The sequence below is a fragment of the Schistocerca serialis genome, chromosome 7 (assembly GCF_023864345.2).
Source record: "Schistocerca serialis cubense isolate TAMUIC-IGC-003099 chromosome 7, iqSchSeri2.2, whole genome shotgun sequence".
Taxonomy (NCBI): Eukaryota; Metazoa; Arthropoda; class Insecta; order Orthoptera; family Acrididae; genus Schistocerca; species Schistocerca serialis.
The window spans coordinates 129,416,466-129,441,117 of record NC_064644.1 but is presented as its reverse complement, the minus strand read 5'-3'; the positions used below and the strand labels follow the sequence as shown (position 1 = coordinate 129,441,117).

Genomic DNA, 24,652 nt, shown 5'->3' with positions numbered 1-24,652 from the left:
GAAGCCGCCTGGTAGAATTTTGCACAGAGCACAACATAATCATAGCTAACACTTGGTTTAAGAATCATGAAAGAAGGTTGTATACATGGAAGAACCCTGGAGATACTAAAAGGTATCAGATAGATTATATAATGGTAAGACAGAGATTTAGGAACCAGGTTTTAAATTGTAAGACATTTCCAGGGGCAGATGTGGACTCTGACCACAATCTATTGGTTATGACCTGTAGATTAAAACTGAAGAAACTGCAAAAAGGTGGGAATTTAAGGAGATGGGACCTGGATAAACTGAAAGAACCAGAGGTTGTACAGAGTATCAGGGAGAGCATAAGGGAACAATTGACAGGAATGGGGGAAAGAAATACAGTAGAAGAAGAATGGGTAGCTGTGAGGGATGAAGTAGCGAAGGCAGCAGAGGATCAAGTAGGTAAAAAGACGAGGGCTAGTAGAAATCCTTGGGTAACAGAAGAAATATTGAATTTAATTGATGAAAGGAGAAAATATAAAAATGCAGTAAATGAAGCAGGCAAAAAGGAATACAAACATGTCAAAAATGAGATCGACAGGAAGTGCAAAATGGCTAAGCAGGGATGGCTAGAGGACAAATGTAAGGATGTAGAGGCCTATCTCACTAGGGGTAAGATAGATACTGCCTACAGGAAAATTAAAGAGACCTTTGGAGATGAGAGAACGACTTGTATGAATATCAAGAGCTCAGATGGAAACCCAGTTCTAAGCAAAGAAGGGAAAGCAGAAAGGTGGAAGGAGTATATTGAGGGTCTATACAATATTATGGAAATGGATGAGGATGTAGATGAAGATGAAATGGGAGATATGATACTGCGTGAAGAGTTTGACAGAGCACTGAAAGACCTGAGTCGAAACAGGGCCCCCGGAGTAGACAACATTCCACTGGAACTACTGACGGCCTTGGGAGAGCCAGTACTGACAAAACTCTACCATCTGGTGAGCAAGATGTATGAGACAGGCGAAATACCCTCAGACTTCAAGAAGAATATAATAATTCCAATCCCAAAGATAGCAGGTGTTGACAGATGTGAAAATTACCGAACGATCAGTTTAATAAGTCACAGCTGCAAAATATTAACATGAATTCTTTACAGACAAATGGAAAAACTAGTAGAAGTCAACCTCAGGGAAGATCAGTTTGGATTCCGTAGAAACACTGGAACACATGAGGCAATACTCACCTTACGACTAATCTTAGAAGAAAGATTAAGGAAAGGTAAACCTACGTTTCTAGCATTTGTAGACTTAAGAGAAAGCTTTTGACAATGTTGACTGGATTACTCTCTTTCAAATTCTAAAGGTGGCAGGGGTAAAATACAGGGAGCGAAAGGATTTTTACAATTTGTACAGAAATGAGATGGCAGTTATAAGAGTCAAGGGACATGAAAGGGAAGCAGTGGTTGGGAAGGGAGTGAGACAGGGTTGTAGCCTCTCCCCGATGTTGTTCAATCTGTATATTGAGCAAGCAGTAAAGGAAACAAAAGAAAAATTCAGAGTAGGTATTAAAATTCATGGAGAAGAAATAAAAGCTTTGAGGTTCGCCGATGACATTGCAATTCTGTCAGAGACAGCAAAGGACTTGGAAGAGCAGTTGAATGGAATGGACAGTGTCTTGAAAGGAGGATATAAGATGAACATCAACAAAAGCAAAACAAGGATAATGGAATGTAGTCTAATTAAGTCAGGTGATGCTGAGGGAATTAGATTAGAAAATGAGACACTTAAAGTAGTAAAGGAGTTTTGCTATTTGGGGAGCAAAATAACTGATGATGGTCGAAGTAGAGAGGATATAAAATGTAGACTGGCAATGGCAAGGAAAGCGTTTCTGAAGAAGAGAAATTTGTTAACATCGAGTATAGATTTAAGTGTCAGGAAGTCGTTTCTGAAAGTATTTGTATGGAGTGTAGCCATGTATGGAAGTGAAACATGGACGATAAATAGTTTGGACAAGAAGAGAATAGAAGCTTTCGAAATGTGGTGCTACAGAAGAATGCTGAAGATTAGATGGGTAGATCACATAACTAATGAGGAAGTATGGAATAGGATTGGGGAGAAGAGAAGTTTATGGCACAACTTGACCAGAAGAAGGGATCGGTTGGTAGGACATGATCTGAGGCATCAAGGGATCACCAATTTAGTATTGGAGGGCAGTGTGGAGGGTAAAAATCATAGAGGGAGACCAAGAAATGAATACACTAAGCAGATTCAGAGGGATGTAGGTTGCAGTAGGTACTGGGAGATGAAGAAGCTTGCACAGGATAGAGTAGCATGGAGAGCTGCATCAAACCAGTCTCAGGACTGAAGACCACAACAACAACAACAACAACAGTTCCTGAAAGGTCCAAAGAAAACTTGAGTTTGATTTCAAACATGTACCTGACTCATACAATAATAGTTGGTGGTGACTTTAATTTACCTTTGATATGCTGGCAAAAATAAATGTTTAATTCCAGAGGTATGCATAAAATATCATCCAAAATTGTGCTAAATGCATTATCTGAAAATGATTTTGAGCAGTTAGTTCATGAGCACACACGAATAGTAAACGGTTGTGAAAATACACTTGACTTCTTAGCAACAAATAATCCTGAGTTGATAATGAGCACCAAAACCGATTCAGGGGTTAGTGAACACAGGGTTGTCGTAGTGAGATTGAATATTGTAATCCCAAAATCCTCAAAAAATAAGCGAAAAATATACCTATTAAAAACAGCAGATAAAATTTCACTTGACACCTTCCTGAGAGACAATCACCACTAATTCGAAATAAATTAACAAACAACAGAGCTGATCCTCCTTGGAACACAAAACGGGCTAGAACACTGTTGCAGAAGCAATGAAACAAACATGCTCAAGATTGGCAATCTTTAACAGAAGCTCAAAATTTAGTGCGGACTTCAATGCAAGATGCTTATAACAGTTGCCACAATGAAACTCTGTCTTGAAACCTGGCAGAAAATCCAAAGAGATTCTGGTCATATGTAAAGTATGTTAGAAGTAAGAAACAATCAATGCCTTCCTTGTGTGATAGCAATGGAGATGCTACCGAAGACAGTGCTGCCAAATCAGAGTTATTAATCACAACCTTCCAAAATGCCTTCATAAAAGAAGATGAAGTAAATATTCCAGAATTCGAATCAAGAACAGCTGCCAAGATGAGGAACATGGAAGTAAATATCCTCGGAGTAGTGAAGCATCTTAAATCACTTAATAAAAGCAAGTCTTCTGGTCTGGACTGTATACCAATTAGGTTACTTTCAGAGAATGCTGATGCATTAACTCCATACTTAACAATCATATACTACCATTTGCTCGACGAAAGATCTATACGCAAAGACTGGAAAGTTGCACAGGTCACACCAATATTCAAGAAAGGTAGTAGGAGAAATCCACTAAATTACAGGCCCATACCTTTAACATCAACATGCAGCAGGATTTTGGAACATATATTGTGTTTGAACATTATGAATTACCTTGAAGAAAACCGTCTATTGACACACAGTCAACATGGGTTTAGAAAACATCGTTCCTGTGAAACACAACAAGATCTTTATTCACATGAAGTGTTGAGTGCTATTGACAAGGGATTTCAGACTGATTCCATATTTCTGGATTTCCAAAAGGTTTTTGACACTATACCATCAAAGCGGCTTGTAGTGAAAATGCATAATTATGGAATATCGCCTCAGTTATGTGACTGGATTTGTGATTTCCTGTCAGACAGGTCACAGTTCATAGTAACTGGCTGGAAGTCATCAAGTAAAACAGAAGTGATTTCTGGCGTTCCCCGAGGTAGTGTTATAGGCCCTTTGCTGTTTCTTAACTATATAAACGATTTGGGAGACAATCTGAGCAGCCGCCTTTGGCTGTTTGCAGATGATGCTGTTATTTATCGACCAATGAAATCATCAGAAGATCAAAACAAATTGCAAAACGATTTAGAAAAGATATCTGAATGGTGCGACAAGTGGCAGTTGACCCTAAATAATGAAAAGTGTGAGGTCATCCACATGAGTGCTAAAAGGAACTTGTTAAACTTCAGTTATTTGATAAATCAGTCTTATCTAAAAGCCATAAATTCAACTAAATACCTAGGTACTACAATTACGAACAACTGAAGTTGGAAGGAACACATAGAAAATGTTGTGGGGAAGGCTAACCAAAGACTGCATTTTATTGGCAGGACACTTAGGAAATGTAACAGACCTACTAAGGAGACTGCCTACACTATGCTTGTCCATCCTCTTTTAGAATACTGCTGCATGGCGTGGGATCCTTACCAGACAGGACTGATGGATATATCAAAAAAGTTTAAAGAAAGGCAGCATGTTTTGTATTATGGTGAAATATGGGAGAGAATGCCACAGAAATGATACAGGATTTGAGCTGGACATCAGGCGTTTTTCGTTGTGACGGAATCTTCTCACTTAATTCCAATCACCAACTTTCTACCCGGAATGCAAAAATATTTTGTTGACACCAACCTACATAGGAAGAAATGATCACCATGATAAAATAAGGTAAATCAGAACTCGTACGGAAAGATATAGGTGTTCATTCTTTCTGCGTGCTATACGAGATTGGGATAATAGAGAATTATGAAGGTGATTTGATGAACCCTCTGCCAGGCACTTAAATGGGATTTGCAGAGTATCCATGTAGATGTAGATGATCTAGCCCTTGAAGCAGTTGCTGAAGTCGAGTACATTTTGTTGAGTAGCATGCTCAGTGACTGGATGGTACAACTGCCTTAAGACCACAGTCTGGCAGTGACCATTCCTTCAAGTAGATAGCTTGTTGGTGGTTGATCATGTTCACAAAGAATGAAGCACTGTGGTTGCAGCTAAACCAGTAAATCAAACGGATGCTTTCACAGTTGGTCATACATTTGATGTTGCAGGTGATATCTGTAAGAGAGTTGGAGTGGGTGGTAGTGGAAGAACATGTGGGACAAGTCGTGCATCTCGATATATTATAGGGATATGAGTCGTGAGGTAAGGGTTGGGAAAAGGGATAGAATAGGAGTAGACAAGGATACTGCATAGGTTTGGATGCAAGACCTGCCTTCCATCCTCCCCACATACCCGCATAGCACATTCCCTTTCTCTGCTTCTCTCCTCTTCCCTTTGACCCCCACAGCACCTCCTTCCCATTCTGTGTCCAGTAACCCAACATCTTGTTCCTGTCAAGTCCATGCGCACTCCCAAAGGCAGCACTCCAGGTATCCTTCTTGTTGTAACCGCAACCAGAACGGTCGTAGGGTGGCTGGGAAAGCACGGCGGGACCAAACGTAGAGCAGCCCGCGAAAAAACAAACGAACGAAATGGACCGACACAAAACAACAACAGATGATGGAGAGAGACCTTACGATGACAACACGCAAGAAGCAATGGGGTGACAGAGACACCCAAACGAATCCAAGACGTCCACTAGTAATGAAAACAAAGAACGGTAAACACGCTGTCTGTTGTCGAGGCGATATGTCAAGACGCACTCAATAATTAGACTTACTGACTGAGGAAGAGACAGGCGCTTAAATACATGATCAGGGGCACCACTATTGGTCACTGGGACCACGTGTTCCACTATGGCACCCTCACACTAAATGTCAGCCAGGCTTACGGTGCAATGGTGCAGAGATCTCTAGGGGTTTTCAACGTCCATGACATCACGCCCGGATTCAAATTCCGCTACACACAGTACCAGATCCCTCCACCCTGAAACTTACGCATAGGGGCGGAAACGCCCTGCATGGTGCTGAGTTGGGTGGCAGTGGGGAGAAGAGCCGGGCTCATCTACCGCCATTGGTGGTGGGGAAGGGATGCCCAAGGTAACCGTGACAACCGACCTAGAGTCAAGGGTGGGTGGAGGGAGCCGCCAATCCACCCGGGGTCAGGAAGGGCTGGTGGCAGGCCTGTGGGGAGATAGCAACCAGGGGCAGGGGCAGCGACTTGAGGACCACGTCCGTACCCGAAGGAGGTAGGGGAGGAGGTGGTGACGCGAGTCCCATGGTGGTATGCGGGCAGAGCTGAGTATGATGGCGATACTCCAACCCTTTTTGATGTCTGCACTGATGTCACATGCCACCCATGGGCCGCGACGACAGTGGCGGACGTTCAACCCACCTTGAGCCCGTACACACGAGTCCACACAGCCATGCCCGGGACATAATTCTGCGAGGGCCTGGACTGGGGGTGGGGAAGATGGCATCAGCAAATGGAGCAGGGTCCATGGCTGTTGCCCATGAAGGAGCTCTGCTGGACTGTGACCATCAATTGGTGTAGTGGAATAGGTGCTCAAAAACTGGATGAGGGCCGACGTGGTTGGAGATGTGTCGACCACCTTTGTCAGCTGTTGTTTAAAAGTGTGGACAAGCCTCTCTGATGCTCCATTGGATGAAGGGTGGAAAGGGGGCCTATGGATATGTTAGATGCTGTTGGCCTGACAGAAGTCATGGAAGGAGGATGCCGTGAATTGGGGACCACTATCAGGGACCAACATGTGTGGCAGGCCCTCAATAGCGAGAATCTGAGCCAGGGCCATGAGTGTAGCCTCCGTGGTGGTGGATGCCATGCAGATGACATATGGGTACTTGGAGCATGCTTCAATGATAAGTAACCACATGGACTCCAAAAATGAGCCTGCAAAATCAATATGGATGTGATCCCAGGGCCGGAGAGGCACAGGCCAGGGTGCAAATGACTGAGGGGCGGTTCCCTAGTGACGCGCACACACAGTTCACCCATGGACCATGTGGTCAATATCACCATCGATACCGAGCCAATACACGTGCCGGCGAGCCTAAACTTTCATATGGGACACACCCCAGTGCCCGCAGTGTAACAAACTGAACACCCGAAGCCACAAATCCTGAGGGATTGCCACCCGATCGGCATTCGACTCCGTGGCTAACAGAAGGACATCATTGACCACGGAGAGCCTGTGGGACAGGTGGCGCCAGATGCTGAAATCAGACTGCATCTGATGAGTAACATAGGAGGGCCACCTGTCGACCACATAGTGTCGCGGCGGGTAGCCGTGGCAATGTTAGCAGCCATAAGAGGCAGACTGTACAGTGCATCCTGGCAAGTGGAATCAATGTGAAAGCAGAGTACCTCCTGTTGGTCAAAGGCAGGATCAGGGCCTGCTGGGGGATGTGACAAAGCATCCGTGTTAGCATAGTGGGCTTATACCAGAATGTGTAAGCGTAATTTCGTAAAAACAACGCCCAGCGCTGGAGACGTTGAGCCATTCACTCTGGAAGGTAAACGTGGGGTCCAAAAAGCAGAACCAAGGGTTTATGGTCCATCATGAAGGTGAAGTTTGCCCCAAAGAGATAGGTGTGAAATTTTTGGACGGCGAACACGATCGTCAGGGCCTCATTTTCAATCTGGGAGTAATTCCGTTGTGCGGGGGTCAATGTTTTAGAAGCATAAGCGATGGGCTGTTCGGAGTGATTGGCATCCTGATGCACGAGGATGGCCCCAGTGCCATTTGCCAAAGCATCAGCCGCTACAACCAAGGGATGGTCCAGAGAGAAGGGAGTAAGACAAGGGGCGGTCTTCAGCATCGCCTTTAAATGGAGAAAAGCCTGGTCACAGGCAGGAGTCCAATCAAAAAGTACCTCTTTGCGATGCAAGTGATTGAGGGGTTGAGCAACGGAGGCAGTCTGGGGAAAGAAATTTAAGTAATAAGTAACCTTGTCCAAAAACACCTGGAGTTCAGATAAGTCCTTGTGATGAGGAAGGGCCTCAATGGCCACGACATTATGACCCGAAGGGTGAATGCCATCTTTGCTAAGCCAGTGACCTAAGTATGCCACTTCTGGTTGAAAAAAACAACACTTGTCCAGCCGACAGCATAAACCTGCTGATTTCATAGTGTGAAATAAGGTGCAGAGGTTTTGCAAATGTTCCTGGCGGGAACACCCAGTGACCAAGAAGTCATCCAGATAATTCACACAGGCAGGGATAGGCTGTGCAAGCTGCTCCAGGAACCACTGGAAAATGGCCAGGCCAAAGAGACACCAATGGGAAGGCGCTTGTACTTATAAAATCCGAAAGGTGTGTTGAGAACCATGATGTTCTGAGATTCGGCATCCAAGGGTAACTGGTGGTATGCCTCAGCCAGGTCGATCTTTGAGCATTGCCAGTAGCCCCAAAGTCCCTACTCAGCTGAAGGAACCCATTGGGTTTCTGTTTGACCACCAATGGTGTCACCCAGGCACTGTAAATCACAGGCTCCAGAACGCCAGCGGCCTGGAGCCGATCAAGTTCCTACTTGACTGCCGGCCGTAAGGCCATTGGAAGGGGCCGGGCCTGGAAAAAGTGAGGCTGCACATCTGGCCATAGGGTGATGTGTGCCTGAAAATTGGAAGCACATCCTAGATCCGTTGCAAACAACGATGCAAAAGCGGATCACAGATCATCCAAGTCCTGAAAAGGAACAGCCATGGAAACGACCCTAACTTCAGAAATTGAAAAGTCAAACAGTTGAAACACATCAAGGCCAAAAATATTCTAAGCCAGTGGATGGTCGACAACACAGAGTAAGGAGCTGGAGAACACGCTTGTATGTCGCCTGATGACAAACTTCCATGAAGGCGAATGGAACCATCTCCATAGGCAACCAAATGATGAGAGGGAGGTGGCATCTCAGGAGAACTCAGCCGGGTATATGTCACCATATTAATCAGGGAGATGGTGGCCCCAGTGTCAACCTGAAAACTGACATCCTCAGTGAAAAGGCGGAGCATGAGGAAAAGCTTCCGCGCTGACAGGTCATCCTGTCGGATGACCGATTGCAGAGTATGGATGGTATCTTGAGGCCCAGGAGGGGTAGGACTGGACTGAGTTGAGCGACTATGACAAACAGAATGGATGTGACACGTATTCCAGTGGTGGGTACAATCAGTTCGAGAATGTGCAGTAAATCACTGTGGGCAAGAGGGAAGTGGGCCAAGCGACTGATGACGAGGGGCAACTGGAGGCGCTGATGCCATAGAGATGTCAGACAATGAGGAATCCTGACAGCACTGGCCTATGCCGGCCGGGCCACGTCGATGTCATGAAGGTGGAACCCGCTGTGATGCATCGATCGCCACCACCTGTGGCTGTGCCACAAGGTGCTCAGTAGCCACTTGAGCAATTTCAAAGGAGTGGACAATGCAGAGAATCTCTCCCAAGGAGGAGTTATCGAGTTTCAACACCATAGTACAGACCTCAGGATTGGGAGCCAGCTGAACCACCACATTCCAGATCAGGGAGTATGCATATGAAGCCATACTCTGCTGATTGGTGCACATAAAATCACAACAGTTGAGACGCTGCTAGTCCATGACCCAGGAATGATACGATTGACCATGCTGTTAATGGTACTGGTGGAACTCCAGCCGAGAGGTGCCCACATGGTAGTGTTGGGAATAATAGTTTGCCACCAAAAGGCATATCACCTGGAAAGAGAGGGCCACAGGATCTGACAATGGTGCCAACTTGTAGAGAAGAAAGAATGTGTCTGGAGAGGCCCAAGACAAAAACAACGACCACTGTAATGAGTCGTCTGTGACTTGAAAAGCTGTGAAATGCTGTTTCAGCCAATGTAAGTAGGTTTCCCAGTCCTCTTTAGCGTTATTAAAAGGTGGGAACAACGGCGGATGTGGGAAAGTATTGGATACCTGAGGCCTCGGAATCTTTTGTGGTAATGCATCCCGGGCATCGACTTTGTCCATTAACAACCACAGCGACTGTTGTAAGATGTCTAATGGGAGCTGCTGCTGCTGCATGAGCTGCTGCTGTTGCTCCAGAAGACAGACCAACTTCACCTCCATGCTAACAACTAGCACTGTTTACCTCACCACCAAAAATGTTGTAACCATGACTGGAACGGTTGCGGGGTGGCCGAGAAAGAGCGGTGGGACCAAATGGAGAGAGGCCCATGAACAAACAAACAAACAGAATGGACAGACACAAAACAATGATTGACGATAGAGAGAGACCTTATGACAACAACATGCAAGAAGCAATGGGGTGACAGAGACAACCAAATGAATCGAAGACGTCCATTAGTAACAAAAACAAAAACGGTAAACATGCTGTCTGTTGTCGAGGCGATATGTCAAGACGCACGCAATGATTAGACTCCCTGGCTGAGCGAGAGGCAGGCGCTTAAATACACAATTGGAGGTGCCATTATTGGCAGCTGAGACAACGTGTTCCACTGTGGCGCCCTCACACTAAATGTGGACCAGGAGGCGTGCGCCGCCACGGCTTATAGCGCGATGGTGCAGAAACCTCTAGGGGTCTTCAATGTCTATGATGTCTGGCACGGATTCAAATTCCGCGACGCATGGTACCAGACCTCTACCTACTCACATCATGCCTCTTCTATACCCCCATTGCCCACCCCAGCAGAGATGGCTGTTCACCGCAACTGGGCCTCAGTGTCTGGAGACAAAAGTGCCAATGTGTGTGAGTTATACTTGCAAGAATATGTGTGTACGTGTGTGAGTTATGCCTGCAAGAATGTGTGTGTATGTGTGTGAGTGTATGTGTGTTTTGTCTGTATCTGATAAAGAACTAAGTCTAACAGATCATAATACCAAGTAGTCTTGTTTCATTGCTGTCAGCCACTCCATTTTCTCTCTATGTACTGAGTAGAAACCTATTCTGTCTCATATAGCTGATTTAAATGTTACATTAGTTTAGATATAACTTGTAGTTTCATATTTTTTCCATGACATTCCTACAACAGCTTGCTGCAAATGTGTAGCTATTAAATTGAGGCATTTTAATTCTATTCCTTCCATGGTGTTCCTTGACATAGTAAATGTGCATAGCTTGTAATCCAATGTCATTTATGTCAGGATTTAGAAGCTCAAATTTGATTCGCAGATGACTCCTGTCATTTTGATTCGAACACTCATTGTTTTGTCACATGCATTTATTTTTGTTTTACTCTACTTTGTTAGCACATAACGTCTCTTAATAACCTTTAACTGTTTCTAAATTTGTTATTAAGTACACAGGTGCTGGAAATCTTTAAACAGTTATTACTTCTAAGATTGGCACTACTGATCTCAGTCTGTGCTTTCCTCTTTTATGAATGATACCAGAAAATAATCATCACTCAGAACAGTTGCTCTCCTTCTTTTAGCGTACTTACTTTGAGATGTTTCTGTAGGCAGGGAAACTTTCACGCAGGGTTACACATCATTGATGTACAAGGTAAACTATGTGTCTTTGCTCTTTATATGCTTCCTTGCTCAAATAAAATTTCACAACTGACTTGGAGTTGTGTAGCTTCACTGACAGCAGTTTTCGTACTTGTTTCTCCAAATAACATGCGCTTCTTGTCCATGAGAGGTATGATTGCTGTAGCATCACACTGCACATTTGAGAGCTTAATTACTATTTCTAAAAATCTTTGTTGTCATAAAGTTTTTCCCTAGAGATGAAGGCTGTGTGTAGTGTCCAATCTTTCTCCAAATTGCTTTTGCCTGCAGTCATTGCATTTTCAAACTGCTTTTATATATTTGGTATTTCTATATTTGCATTTTTCTACTTCTTTGTTTATGCAGGATAATTCTGCCCAAATTTTGACAATGTGGCAATGGGAACGAGAACTCTGGTTTTACACATCAGAAGAGATTATTCAAAATTTTCTATATTAATTTGAATATCATTCAGCTGTATGAAAGATTATCCTTTTACTTATTATAATTGTTGATACTCTCTCTCTTTATGGATCACATTTTAAAAGCAACTACCTACAACAGTAAAGATACATGAGATAGGTTACATGATTTTTATATTTTTTAAGAAGACTACAATATATAAAATGCTTAACTCACATGTAAAGTAAATATATTTTCGATGTATTACAGGAAACATCAAGTCCTTTTCATTTTGTGGAGTATACATTTGGACTGGAATATCTCCTTTAAATATCTGAAACAAAATTCAGATTTTAATTGCCATTAGGGAAATGACTGTATTGTGTAGCATGAGTATAGATAAGAAACACATGTGCTTAAAACATACACAGATACACACACATGAGAATAATAAAAGAGATGCTACAGTATTATGAAAAATAGAAGGAGAATTGTACATAGTATATAACCCAATAATGAGAGACAAATTACATACTGAAACATGAAAATCTGAAAGTAAAATGGTTCACATGGCTCTGAGCTCTATGGGACTTAACAGCTGTGGTCATCAGTCCCCTAGAACTTAGAACTACTTAAACCTATCTAACCTAAGGACATCACACACATCCATGCCCGAGGCAGGATTCGAACCTGCGACCGTAGCAGTCGCGCGGTTCCGGACTGCGCGCCTAGAACCGCGAGACCACCGTGGCAGGCAATCTGAAAGTAACCTAAAGGTGGGGAAATATTTGAAAACAGAGTTTTATGACTAGAAATACAGGTTATGTCAAAGTAATGTATACACAATTTCAGCTGTCATGGAAAACTTACTTTACCAGCTATGAGGTTTTATGAGGGAAAGTAATTTTATGTTTCCTCAACAGATGGCATCAACCTAAGAGTGAAATCCAATAAATTGCTGGAGACTAATATAAAGATGGAGGAAGTATGTTGAGCTTTTAAAAGCAGATGTAGATTATTTTGGTGGTCCTGGAAGTTTAAGTATGTTGCTGTGATTTGGACACTGTGGATACATGAATATGGAATTGGTCTGCCTGGAGGGTTAAGTATTACATATCTGTAACACAAATTCAGGTTCCTTGGAACAGTGCATCATATGCAGAAGGAATGATGATGTTGAGGATGAATGGCTTCGAGTGATGAAATCTTTCATGTGTAAATGCTATTTGTGTGTAATGCATTTTGAAGAGAATTAGTTGTGTTATTTCAATCCATAGCATGTATACCAGCTAAATGACAAAAACTGCAAGGTGTTTTTTGAGTATGAGTTCAGGGGACGGTTATAAATTAAGTGAGATTCATACTTAACAATGTTTGGCCGTATTAAGCACGATTTAAACTTGTCAACTGGTGTAACTGTATGTACTGGTCTGAAGATAATCCCACACTAGTGTTAAAATGCGGTGAATTTGCCTAGTTTGAATGTATGGTGCAGTTTGTCTCCTTGGGGATTCATGGGAGCTTTCCATTTTGAAGGTACTGTAACTGAACAAAAAGGCCTAACCATGGCCATAATTATACTTTCCTCTCCATTTGAAAATTATATACATCAATGACAAGTTTTGCTATGATTGAAGATGCCATTCCAAAAACTTCAGCTCCAGCTGAATCCTCCAAAAGATTGCTACTAACTGCCAACTAACTGCTACAGTTATGAGGCTACTCAAAAATAAAGTAAAAAATGAAATTAAAAAAGAAGTTGTTATAATATTAATTTTCAACATATGCCTCTTCCCTTGCCATGCAGTCATAGCTGCTTTTATGAGCTACCAGACTCATTTGCAGAATTAACTGGAACCATCCATTTACACACAGAGCAAACTAAGAAGTCAGTGTTTTATGTACTTATTAATGAAAATATTTTTGGCTGCCAATAGAGCTTTATGTAATCCCCTCGAAAACAACTGTAGCACACTATCATTCTGTAGGCTCTTCTAGAAGTGTAAGGAATTTTTATTATATGTGTCAGCCACCAGTAGTGTACAAATTATTATTAAAATTATTTAAAATCCAACTTTGCAACTATTAAAAAGTCTTTTAAGTTTTCCATATATGTTCCACATTACTGGTTTAAAACATTACCAGTGGCCTGGACTGAAAGATATTTATTCTTCAGTTAGGTCTATAGGTCTCAAAACAGTTTGTTGCCAAAGATATCAAAGCATGATTTTTACTCATATAATTTTTGTCTAAAATGAAAAGATCATGATGAAATAAAAGTGCAGATTTTAGTAATTCCACAGACTGATTTTAAATGTGCTAAATAACTATGAAGTATTTACAGGTACTTTGATCACACAAATGAAGAATATAGATTCCTGTCCCCCTATCTGAACTAGACAACAGCAGAATTTAACGTGAAATCTTGAATTGTACATTCAACTTTTCTTCCTCAAAGGAAAATCATGATTTTCCTTGTTACCATTCAATTTCCATAAAACTGTAAAAATGAATAGTATATTTTGCAAAAGGTGAGTTACACAGGAAACTAACAGAGACTAACTCAAATTTTTAGACAATCTGCAATCTATTACAGAACACTTCCAGAAAAATACAAGCTATTTTAGAGTAAACAATTCAGTCTAAGTCCAGTTCATGCAACAACAGAGTTCTGCCAATGACAATCAGGACCAAAATATAAACAACATTTAAGTTAGTCACTGTCTTCACCCATTCATCCCCTTCCCATTCCCATTGCAGCACTACACTGCCATCGTTTGACCATCACACCCAGTCATTTTACTTCTCTCCCTCTCCTTTTCTGCTACTTCCCCCCCCCCCCCCCTCCCCACCTCTCCAGTGCCAACACCATCTAATTGTTCGCCACCCCCACCATATTATCTATCCCCCTCCCCACCCCGGCCTCCTCCTCACTTCCACCCAGCCACCACTCCCATCATGCATCGGTGATGCTGCGCACATTATGGTTTCAGTTGCCAGAGACTGTGGTCGTGTGTGAGAGTTGCATTTGCATGTGTGTGTGTGTTTGTGTGCGTGTTGTCTATTGTTGACAAAGACCTTAATGGCCAAAAGCTTTATTTGTGACAGTCTTTTTGTTGTGCCTATCTGTGACTCAGCATCTCTGCTATATAGTGAGTAGTGACTTCTCTTTTCACAATTTTGTTACATTCCATCCTGGATTTTCCATTTTTTGATTTTCAACATTTAACAAACTAATATGCCAATCAGCACACACTTCACTGATTGAATTACAAACTTCTCAGTCTAGTCCTGGGCTGGTTTATATGTAGAAGTCTGACATGGTCTCATCAGAGTGTACAGTGAGAAGGGCAGCGAGTCAATACCCATGGGTGCCACTGCGAAAGGCCAGGCAAGATGAGGTGCAATGAAAGTTACATCAGTTGCCACAGAACAAGAAGGTTCACTGACATCAAAGGAACAGGTGGAAACTGACCTCGGTAGTAACAGCAAAGTTGATTTTGGTGGGAAAATGTAATACCATAGGCAGAGGTTATGGTATACGTGTTACATTTGTGTGGAATGGAGATCATCCTACAGATCCAGACTGGATGGGCCACATTTGTGGGTTCCCACAAGAAGCACCCACCCTTACGGAAAAGGCCTAAACAATGATGTGGGATGGTGGAGATCACAGCATGTCTGAATGAGAGTACCCACAAATCTGCTAAAGAAAACCACAGAAGGTATTAGGTTCAATGTCAGTCATCATTTCTTTGTGAGTGGTGGCTGCATCACAATCTTCCAGTTTTTTGAGTCAATTGTCCAAGAGGCAAAATATATCAGGGACATCTGATATGGCAGAATGGGGCAGTATATAATGAACAGATTGATGCAGGAATTTTGAAAATTGCATTACTCATATAATTCCTGGAATTTATGAAGCAAACTGAAGTAAATTCAGTTTTCTACCTTTGTAACAGTATTATTCAGACAAAACAGATAAAATGGTGTTTAATTGGTAAACCTATTATGTACTTTCAATGAATAAGAATGAATGCTGTACTGTAAAGACCTTGGCAGTTATCTTGAAAACTAAATGAACACACTTACTGCTACATTTATTATTTTTGTGGAACTATTTGAAATGCATTAAATAACATACATTGAAATTCCAGTAAAAACATGCTAGAAACAAATACTTTTACATAATATTGAAGTAATTATGGGTTTTACATGAAGAATTGTTTAGGCAATTAAAACTACACATTTACATGAGTCAAAGAATGTATTTTCATTGAATTATTATCACACAGAAATGTTCACACAAAAACAAATTTGGAATTATTAATCAGGTATCCAAATACTCAAATAACAATGTAAATGTTTGGTATTCATTATTTTATAATTATAAAAGAAGCATGGTAGTAACCATGCATGCCTCAGTGTTGTAACAGATTCTGTGGTGTCAAGCTCATATTACGTGATGCTACAAGGTGTACAACTTTGCTTCTGCTGTTTGCCAATAGGTGGCAAAAACGGTAAGTAGCGGTCGAAAGAAATACATCACAGATGTCAGGCAGTTAGCTTGGATTTCAGTGAACATAACCTCATTCAAACATTAGTCGATTTGTGTCTGCATCATAAAGATGTTCTTGATTGAAAATGTCATTTTACGAGCCTAATTCTCGTCATTTGCAGGAGGTGTTACTGTTTTGTTTCAGTATGAAGAAAACAGCGGCTGAGTCTCATCAAATGCTCTCAAGTATGTATGGTAAGGACACTGTCAGTGAAAGAAGGTGTTTTCAATGGTACAAGAATGGTGATTTTAACTTTGTAGACCGGCACAGCGATGGAAGAGAGAATGTTTTCAAAGATGCAGATTTGGGGTCATTGATGAGTGAAGACTCACATCAAACTCAAGAAGAATTGGCATGATTAGTAGGAGTGACACAGTAAGCCATTTCAAAATGTCCCAAGGCTATGGGCATGATTCAGAAAGAAGGAACTGAGGTCCCGTGTGAGCTGAAACCAAGAGACGTTGAACGGCGTTTGTGTGTTTGTGAACACTTGCTTTAGAGGCAAAAATGGGAGGGATTTCTGCATTGCATTGTGACCATAGACAAGAAATGGGTTCATTACGATAACCCTAAACGCAAAAAATCATGGGGATATCCAGGCCATGCTTCCACGTTGACGGACAAACCGAATATTCATGGCTCCAAGATCATGCTCTGCACTTGATGGGCCCAGTTCAGCATCATGTACTATGAGGTGTTAAAACCAAGTGAAAAAATCACAGGTGATCGTTATCTAACGCAATTAATGTGTTTGAGCAGAGCATTGAAGACAAATGGCTACAATACAGTGAGAGACATGATAAAGTGATTTTACAGCACGACAACGCTCGAACCCACATTGCAAAAGAGGCCAAAATGTACTTGGAAACATTAAAATGGGAAGTCCTACCCTGGGAAGTCCTACCCCACCCACCATATTCTCCAGACATTGCTCCCTCTGACTATCACCTGTTTAGATCAATGGCTCATGGCCAGGCTGACCAACACTTCCGATCTCATGAAGAAGTCACAAATCGGATCGATTCGTGGATTGCTTCAAAAGATGAACAATTTTTTTGACGCAGGATTTGTACATTGTCCAAAATATGGGAGAAAGTAGTGGCCAGCAATGGAAAATACTTTGAATGATACATGTGTAACCAATTTGTTTCATTAAAGCCTCAAATGTTGGGGGAAAAAGCGGTGGAAGCAAAGTTGTACACCTTGTACAATTTTCTAATAAATGTTTTGAAGTTAAATTCTCAGTTTTGCTTGGATCATTTCATAGTCAACACATCCCAAATTGCCTGAAAAGAACTGGCCCAAAGGCAACATATTTAATGGAGGAGCTGCAAAATCAAAAGTTGCACTGCCTTTCATTTCGACAATGGAGCCGGCCGGTGTGGCCGAGTGGTTAGGCGCTACAGTCTGGAACCACGTGACTGCTACAGTCACAGGTTCGAATCCTGCCTCGGGCATGGATGTGCGTGATGTCCTTAGGTTAGTTAGGTTTAAGTAGTTCTAAGTTCTAGGGGACTGATGACCTCAGCTGTTAAGTCCCATAGTGCTCAGAGCCATTTGAACCTTTTTTTTTTTTTTTTTTTTTCGACAATGGATACCAAGATAAATTTTGGGTTGTTTCATTCAAACTGGGAACATTCAGACAGTTGCATCAAAGAACTATAGCATGGGTTGTATTTTAGTGCTTTTGTTGGTTCATGAACTGTAAATTCAAATGGGTGGAAAGAGTTTACCATAAAATATTATCCACTTTGGGGTCAGCTACCACAAGAAACTTAATTGGACAAGTTACTTGGAATATGAGAGAGTAAAAAAGCAAGTTTTTCTGTATTCTAGAAATCAGAAGTAGGCTACTGCACTTCAGATTAGAAGAGGCCTATAGTACCCAGTAAATTATTTACTTATTACTTATCTCAACATAACAAAAGCAATCCAAAGTAGGGATGGCTTGTCAGAAATAGTCAGATATGTACAGACAGTTCTTCTAAGCACAGTGTCACCAGTTCGTGATAGTACATAAGGTTATAATTATCAGCCTCATTGTTGATCAGCACTGATTTTGCAATCACAACTCTTGACACTGTTACATAAAAGCCGCTTGGTGAATATCTCCCACAAAGAATTTCATGTTGCAACATATTTGTTAGCAGAGTATAATAAAATAGATACATACATTCATCTACACCAGCACTAAGCATCTAGACTAACAAAAAGACACATAACCCATCTTTTCATATTGTCAGATTCCCACACAGTCAGAGGAATGAATCCACCTTCTTTCATGGAACCCCTTTCCTCAATTCTACAAGTTTTATTGTGGTGGATATGTCGTTGAACTTTCTTTACATTGTTAACAAATGACACATTGCATATAAGGCAATCTTTGGATACTAATTACAGTATTACCCTTAGAAAGGCTTCCTAACAAGATTGTGATGGAGTAAGGTAACAGTTGATATCGCAGAAATTTCAAGACATCTGTACACAAAACAACATCTAATAAGGCTCTTCAGTTCTGTATCATCATAAAGTAACTGAGATATATGGGAGTGGTTCCCAAACTCAAAAAACCCAAAATAATGGAAGTGGCATAAACCAAGGCAGAATTAATGTGCAGCCTTACCACTTATTAGACTACAGTAACAAATGGGAAGAACCCTGCAGAAATACTGCATGGCTAACAAATCCTGGACCCCAAGCCCTAACACCATCTCAGTTCAGACTGGCTGGAAAGTATAAGTGCACTCATTAAAAAGGGTGCACTCTGGATGTCACAGTAGAGGCCCATCTCATTCAGTTGCTGTATACAGTAGATATGCCAGAAGGCATCCATTGATGGCACCAAAACCAACTCCGTCTGCAGCAGACCAAGACTTGTGCCACCAGGTAGGATGCTGGCTGACACCCAAACAGCAACATCACGATTTGGTTGCACCAGCACTCAAACCATACTGCTCGCACAGGTGGGCCTAGGGAAAAGTTTCCAAGAGAGTGAATTTGTCCATATCAGTATGCACTCCCAGCAGGCTAATTCCCACCTAAACCATGCCCATATCACAACATCTTTCTTATTATGGTTCAGACTGTGCAGACTACTAGGTAGAAAATACACACATACACACACATGTTGTACCATCACACCACTGTACTAACTTCACAATCTGAGACACAATGGGCAAGCTACCTGCCTACAGAATAATGGAGGCCTTGCTGAAGTATTGTTGGCACTGCATGGTGCAAGGGCCCAGTCCACAGCAATGGTGTCTGGGATTACTCCATGCCAGGGTCAAGCACTGTGCCACTTTGTCAACTACATGACCAGAGGCCCTGTCATAAAAAAGCTGGGCCAAGCAACTGTATATACTCGCCACCCAGATCAAGCAGTATTCTGTCTTCAACTGCTGCCTATGCTTAGACCTACTCCACACTAATCAACTGTCTCATATGGGCCACTTTGCTTCATCTACGTCTATCTGCGCTCATTAACTAGCTGCCGCTGGACCTTGAAATGGAACTGTTCAATGTACCATTTTTTTTTAATGCGCATCTTTGTTGTGAACTTTGAATGTGGTATCTTTCAAACTGTGAACAAGAATGGATGTTAGGAAGTTGCATTGTATTTTGAACAGTGTCTGTAGATCAGTTATGGAGTAACATGTTGGAGTACGTCTGTCAATCAATAATGGAATATGGATTTGATGATCATTAAAAACTGATGTGAAGAAACTAACCTGCATCATTATATTATTTCCAAGCAACAACCCAAGCCAAATATATTATAGTAAGCAGAATTTGTGTCTATTTTAGATGAACAGCCAAATGAGAAAGTCAGCATCAATGAGTACAAAGTTGAGAAGAAACAGTGAACTATAACTGTTTAACCTGCACTTCCTCATACTAATTTATATTTATTACACAAATACATGTATTTTAATAGATAGCAAAGTTTTCTACTCAGTATGCATGTGACAGTGCACACTGCCTAATATGTTCCAAAATGCCATGAATAAAAACAGGATTCTTCCAGATCTCATACCTTGGATTCTATTTATGATAGAAAGGTAGGATCAGGTGTTTTGGATAGCTCTGGGCTAGGGACCATTTGTATACCAAACAGAACGATCGACTTAGTGTACTAAATTACAGTACAGGGTCAAAGCATGATTATTACACACCTCCTTCTGCTTAGGCAAATGGAGAAAATCAGTTGGCTCTTTCTGAATTTCATGCAGTTTGTGGGTCTTAAAGGGCTTGTGGAGGCACTACTGTTCATGGGTGGTTCCATAGAAAATCCCAAAAAAGTTTTTTTTGCTATTTCTTCCTACCAAAACCGGATTGCAGATATCAAGAAGGCTAAGCAAAACAAATGACTGAAATTTTTGCAATACATTCCTCAGATATCGATTTCAAACCGTCTTTAAAATTTTATTGATATCTTTATCTGTTTCCAAAATACAAAGAGTCAAAGTTAACTTATTGTGCGCATAAAATACGCGAGTAAAATCTGGTATAAGGCAAAATCTAAACAATAAATAACAGCAGCAAATTGCTCAAATTTTAATGATATATTCTCTAGGCAATTATCCAGAAGTGACTTTTCCTGTTTTCAAAAATCTTCATTAGTTCATGGGCATTTCCTTATTAAAAAAACTTGAAAAAGCATTTTTTTACCATTTTTTTCATCCAAAAACCAAGCCATGGACTGCAACACGGCTAAGCATAGCAAAGGGGTGTAATTTTTATGATATATTCCTCAGATACAAATCTAGAAAAATCTTGGAAATTTTACCAGTGTATTTACCAATTTCTGACATACTGAGGTTCAAATTTATCCTACCACTGCACATAAAATACTCATGTAAACTAAGGTGCAAGGTGAAAATGCAGTTTAAAAGGTGACATAACACAGAAGAATATGATGGGAACCCAATGTGATCTACATTGCTGACACACTGTGAGTACTTTATCTGTGACTTCAACACAGACTTCAGTTTGATCTTAGCAACCATGTTGTTGAGTTGTGTATCTTTATGTGTGCATGTATTTGTTCAATAAAATTTAAATCTACCATACCATGTTGTACCTCACTTGTATCATACACACACCATGCCAGACTCCCACAATGGTGACCCTGATGTTCACAACAACTTTGTATGAATTACTTTTCACACAAATATTGTTGCTACACTAGGGCAACGTGACCTCGGTGTACATGATGTGTTTTTAAATTTGTGTGTCATGACAACGGCTTCCGTTCTAGACATTGCACTGCTACTCTACTGACTTTTCCACTGTCTTTAGACATCAATTGTCCAAGCAAAGTGCTCAAGTACAGTGATTTAACATATGAAACTAGTCCTGAATGACTGAAAGTAACAAACAATCTAGTGTGGAACCTAATCACCGTACCCTACTTGCAAAAATACTATGCAATAATTAGAATAGACTGTAACATTCTGGCTGCAAAGATTTGCATTCATTTGTCATGGACAGCACACCTTACACACCATGCATGAACTTGTTTGATTTGCACTTCCTGCTACCAGTTACTCAGATTTCAGACATGACCATGGAACATACCCATTTCATCTCTGCCAATTTATTTCTAACATGTTGTGTTGCAAATCAAAAATCATGGATGACTGACATAATATTCACATTTTTGACTATAATGCTGGCCACACTGCACCACAGCAACAGCCTCGGCATGCTTCCTTTCACTTATCAACCGAGCCCAACTGACTTCGTCTTATTGCTCCTGACTGTGACAGCACTGCGTCTGTCCTGACTGATGACTTACATACATCAACAAATCCCTACCTTCGTAAGACATGCGCCACACCTCCACCTGTGCACAACACCCTCATCCATGTTGTGCTAAGGACTGTACAGAATTCTGCCAAGCATGCTCCCCTTGTGCCTGAGAGGAACATCCAAGCCTGTGCAGAACGCTGCCAAACGCACCACGCTTGTGGCTGTGCAGATTGTCACTATCCTTTTCACACCCTGACCTGTATGGAACATCACCAAGTGCACTGTATTCTCACCTGCACACAGCATGGTCAATCATACTTGTGACTGATTGTGCTGTACTCTGGCAGAATCACTTCAGCCAGCACTTTGGATCATACACCCCTGCTGCAGCTCAGCACAGTGATCTGCAGCCTGTGAAAATAAATGAGCCTACACTGTGCAACCACCCCTCATGTGCTGCCACGTCTGTGTGGGAACAGTTCAACGACACTTTGTGAAAGTGTCACCTATCTTGTAACTACTTGATAGTGCCCACAACAGATTCACCTATCCAAGAAGACTATTCTAATCACCACAACACTCCACAGGGCAGTGAATCTTCTCTACAGCACTGGTAACAACTGCTACTGAACTTCACATTTCCAATTGGGCACATAAATGTGTTCTGTGGAGGTATCACCCCCCACTCATCCTGCTTCTGACAAACTACCTTCCAGCAGATATAAATTCTGACATCAAATTATTACGACTTCGTGGCTCGTTGACAATGGATGAACTCAAGGCATTTGCGGCTGCATGAAGCTGCCGCTTTGTCAATCACAGCACATTGATCCACGACCCAGAACCCACTACTGTCTCCATCTCACTGCTTTACAAGGACATTCTCTTTTCAGGACATCATAAAACCAGATCTAGTGATGGACTTTTTTCACCAGTTCCACCTTTCCTCAGCTGTACAACTTGTACATTGACAGGGGCCACTGCATCCCAAGATCTTTCACCCTATTGTCTCTAACCCTACCCAGAAGACAATTGTACAACAACTGTCAACACACCCAAGCAGAGTGCCTCATCAGCAGAGGTGTTCTTGGTGTTTTACTAAAGCTACATTGACTGTCGTGCATCATAAGGTGCCTTCCATATGAAGAAAATGTTGCAGCCACAATGTAATAACAACACATCCAATGCCCTCACAGCAGCATTCAAGCTGCTCACTGCCTTGACAAACAATCATCATGTCAATGGGAGTGGGTGTGCACACATGACCCTGGTTCCACCAACCAGTGATGCCTACCTGACGTCCAAGCATGCCGCCTCTCCACTCTGCCCAGCATCTGTGCCATCACTGTCCAGGCATACAATGAAACACACAACTGTTTACTGTATCCTGTTCTTCTCCCTGCCACCAAGCTACTCCACCTTGCATTCGGGAGGACGACGGTTCCATCCCGCGTCCGGCCGTCCTGATTTAGGTTTTCCGTGATTTCCCTAAATCACTCCAGGCAAATGCCGGGATGGTTCCTCTGAAAGGGCACTGCTGACTTCCTTCCCCATCCTTCCCTAATCCGATGAGACCGATGACCACGTTGTCTGGTCTCCTTCCCCAAACCAACCAACCAACCAACCTACTCCACCTTGGATACCTTTAGGTATGGCTCTCCAGCCATACTGCATACTTCTGCCACATCCCTCCATGGCTCACCAGAACACAGCTCAATCATCATCCACTGCCAATCTTCACATGACAACACTGACTAAGTTCACGTGGTTCCACATTTGATGACCACACACCCACCACAGGTTGACAGTGCTGTACACTGCCACATTCAGGACACATCAGAGGAATTGAATATAATATGAAGCCATTTCAACCACTGTCAGTAACCTCCAATTTCACTGACAACTTTGGCACCTCTTCCCGACACGAGTTCAATGCAACAATGTGGGCTCTATGGGTCTGTCTATGCTGAATTCAATCACGACCTGTGCACCACCTATGTCCCATGTGGGCACACTGGACACCTCTCACGTCAGCCATAGCTATACCGCCTGTTCAGTGCTCATACCGTGCCCACTACAGCTTCCAGAAATGGCCCACTCATGTCTCAAAAGAGCCAGCCACAACACGATTGTTCAGGCACATCCATGCAGCATCATCTATGAGCAATGTTCCAGCCATGCTAGGTTCCTACCCCAGTCATGACATAGTTGGTCATGCACATCTGTATGAAGATGAATCAACAGTGCACTCTCTCTCCCCCCCCCCCCCCCCCCCCCCGTGCTCTGCTCTACTGGAGTGGGTGTGGGAGTGTGGCAGTCTCTGTGGGGGACACCCGCTGTGATAAACATCACTGATGTATTCTGAGTGCAATATCTGTGACTTGACCAGAGATTTCAGTTTGATGTTAGCATCCATGTTGTACAGTTGTGTGTCTTTACCTGCGTACCACACTTTTATGAGCTCTATATTTTACATTATTACATGATTAGTTACAACCCATATTTTTACTGTATTTTTTCCAAAGAAGCATTTGTTGATTTCTTTTATCTTTCGTGACCTCAAAATTCTTTTACAAAATAATATTTCTACTGTCAAAATTGACATTTGGTACAATTGTTTTAATTTTGAAATTACATTCATTTATCAGTTAATATTGAGATTCGATAGTTGCCTGTACATGATTTATTGTTGAACTAAA

The 24,652-nt window shown here is 41.9% G+C and overlaps 1 protein-coding gene across 1 annotated transcript in view; it reads right to left on the bottom strand.

Annotated features, from left to right (window-relative positions):
• LOC126412926 (adenylate kinase 9-like) overlaps positions 1-24,652 on the bottom strand; it is a 443,130-nt gene that overhangs the window by 151,867 nt on the left and 266,611 nt on the right. Inside the window, exon 8 of the mRNA XM_050082814.1 lies at positions 11,878-11,974. Within this exon, the coding sequence (XP_049938771.1) occupies positions 11,878-11,974 (97 nt within the window). The remainder of the gene's footprint in view (positions 1-11,877; positions 11,975-24,652) is intronic.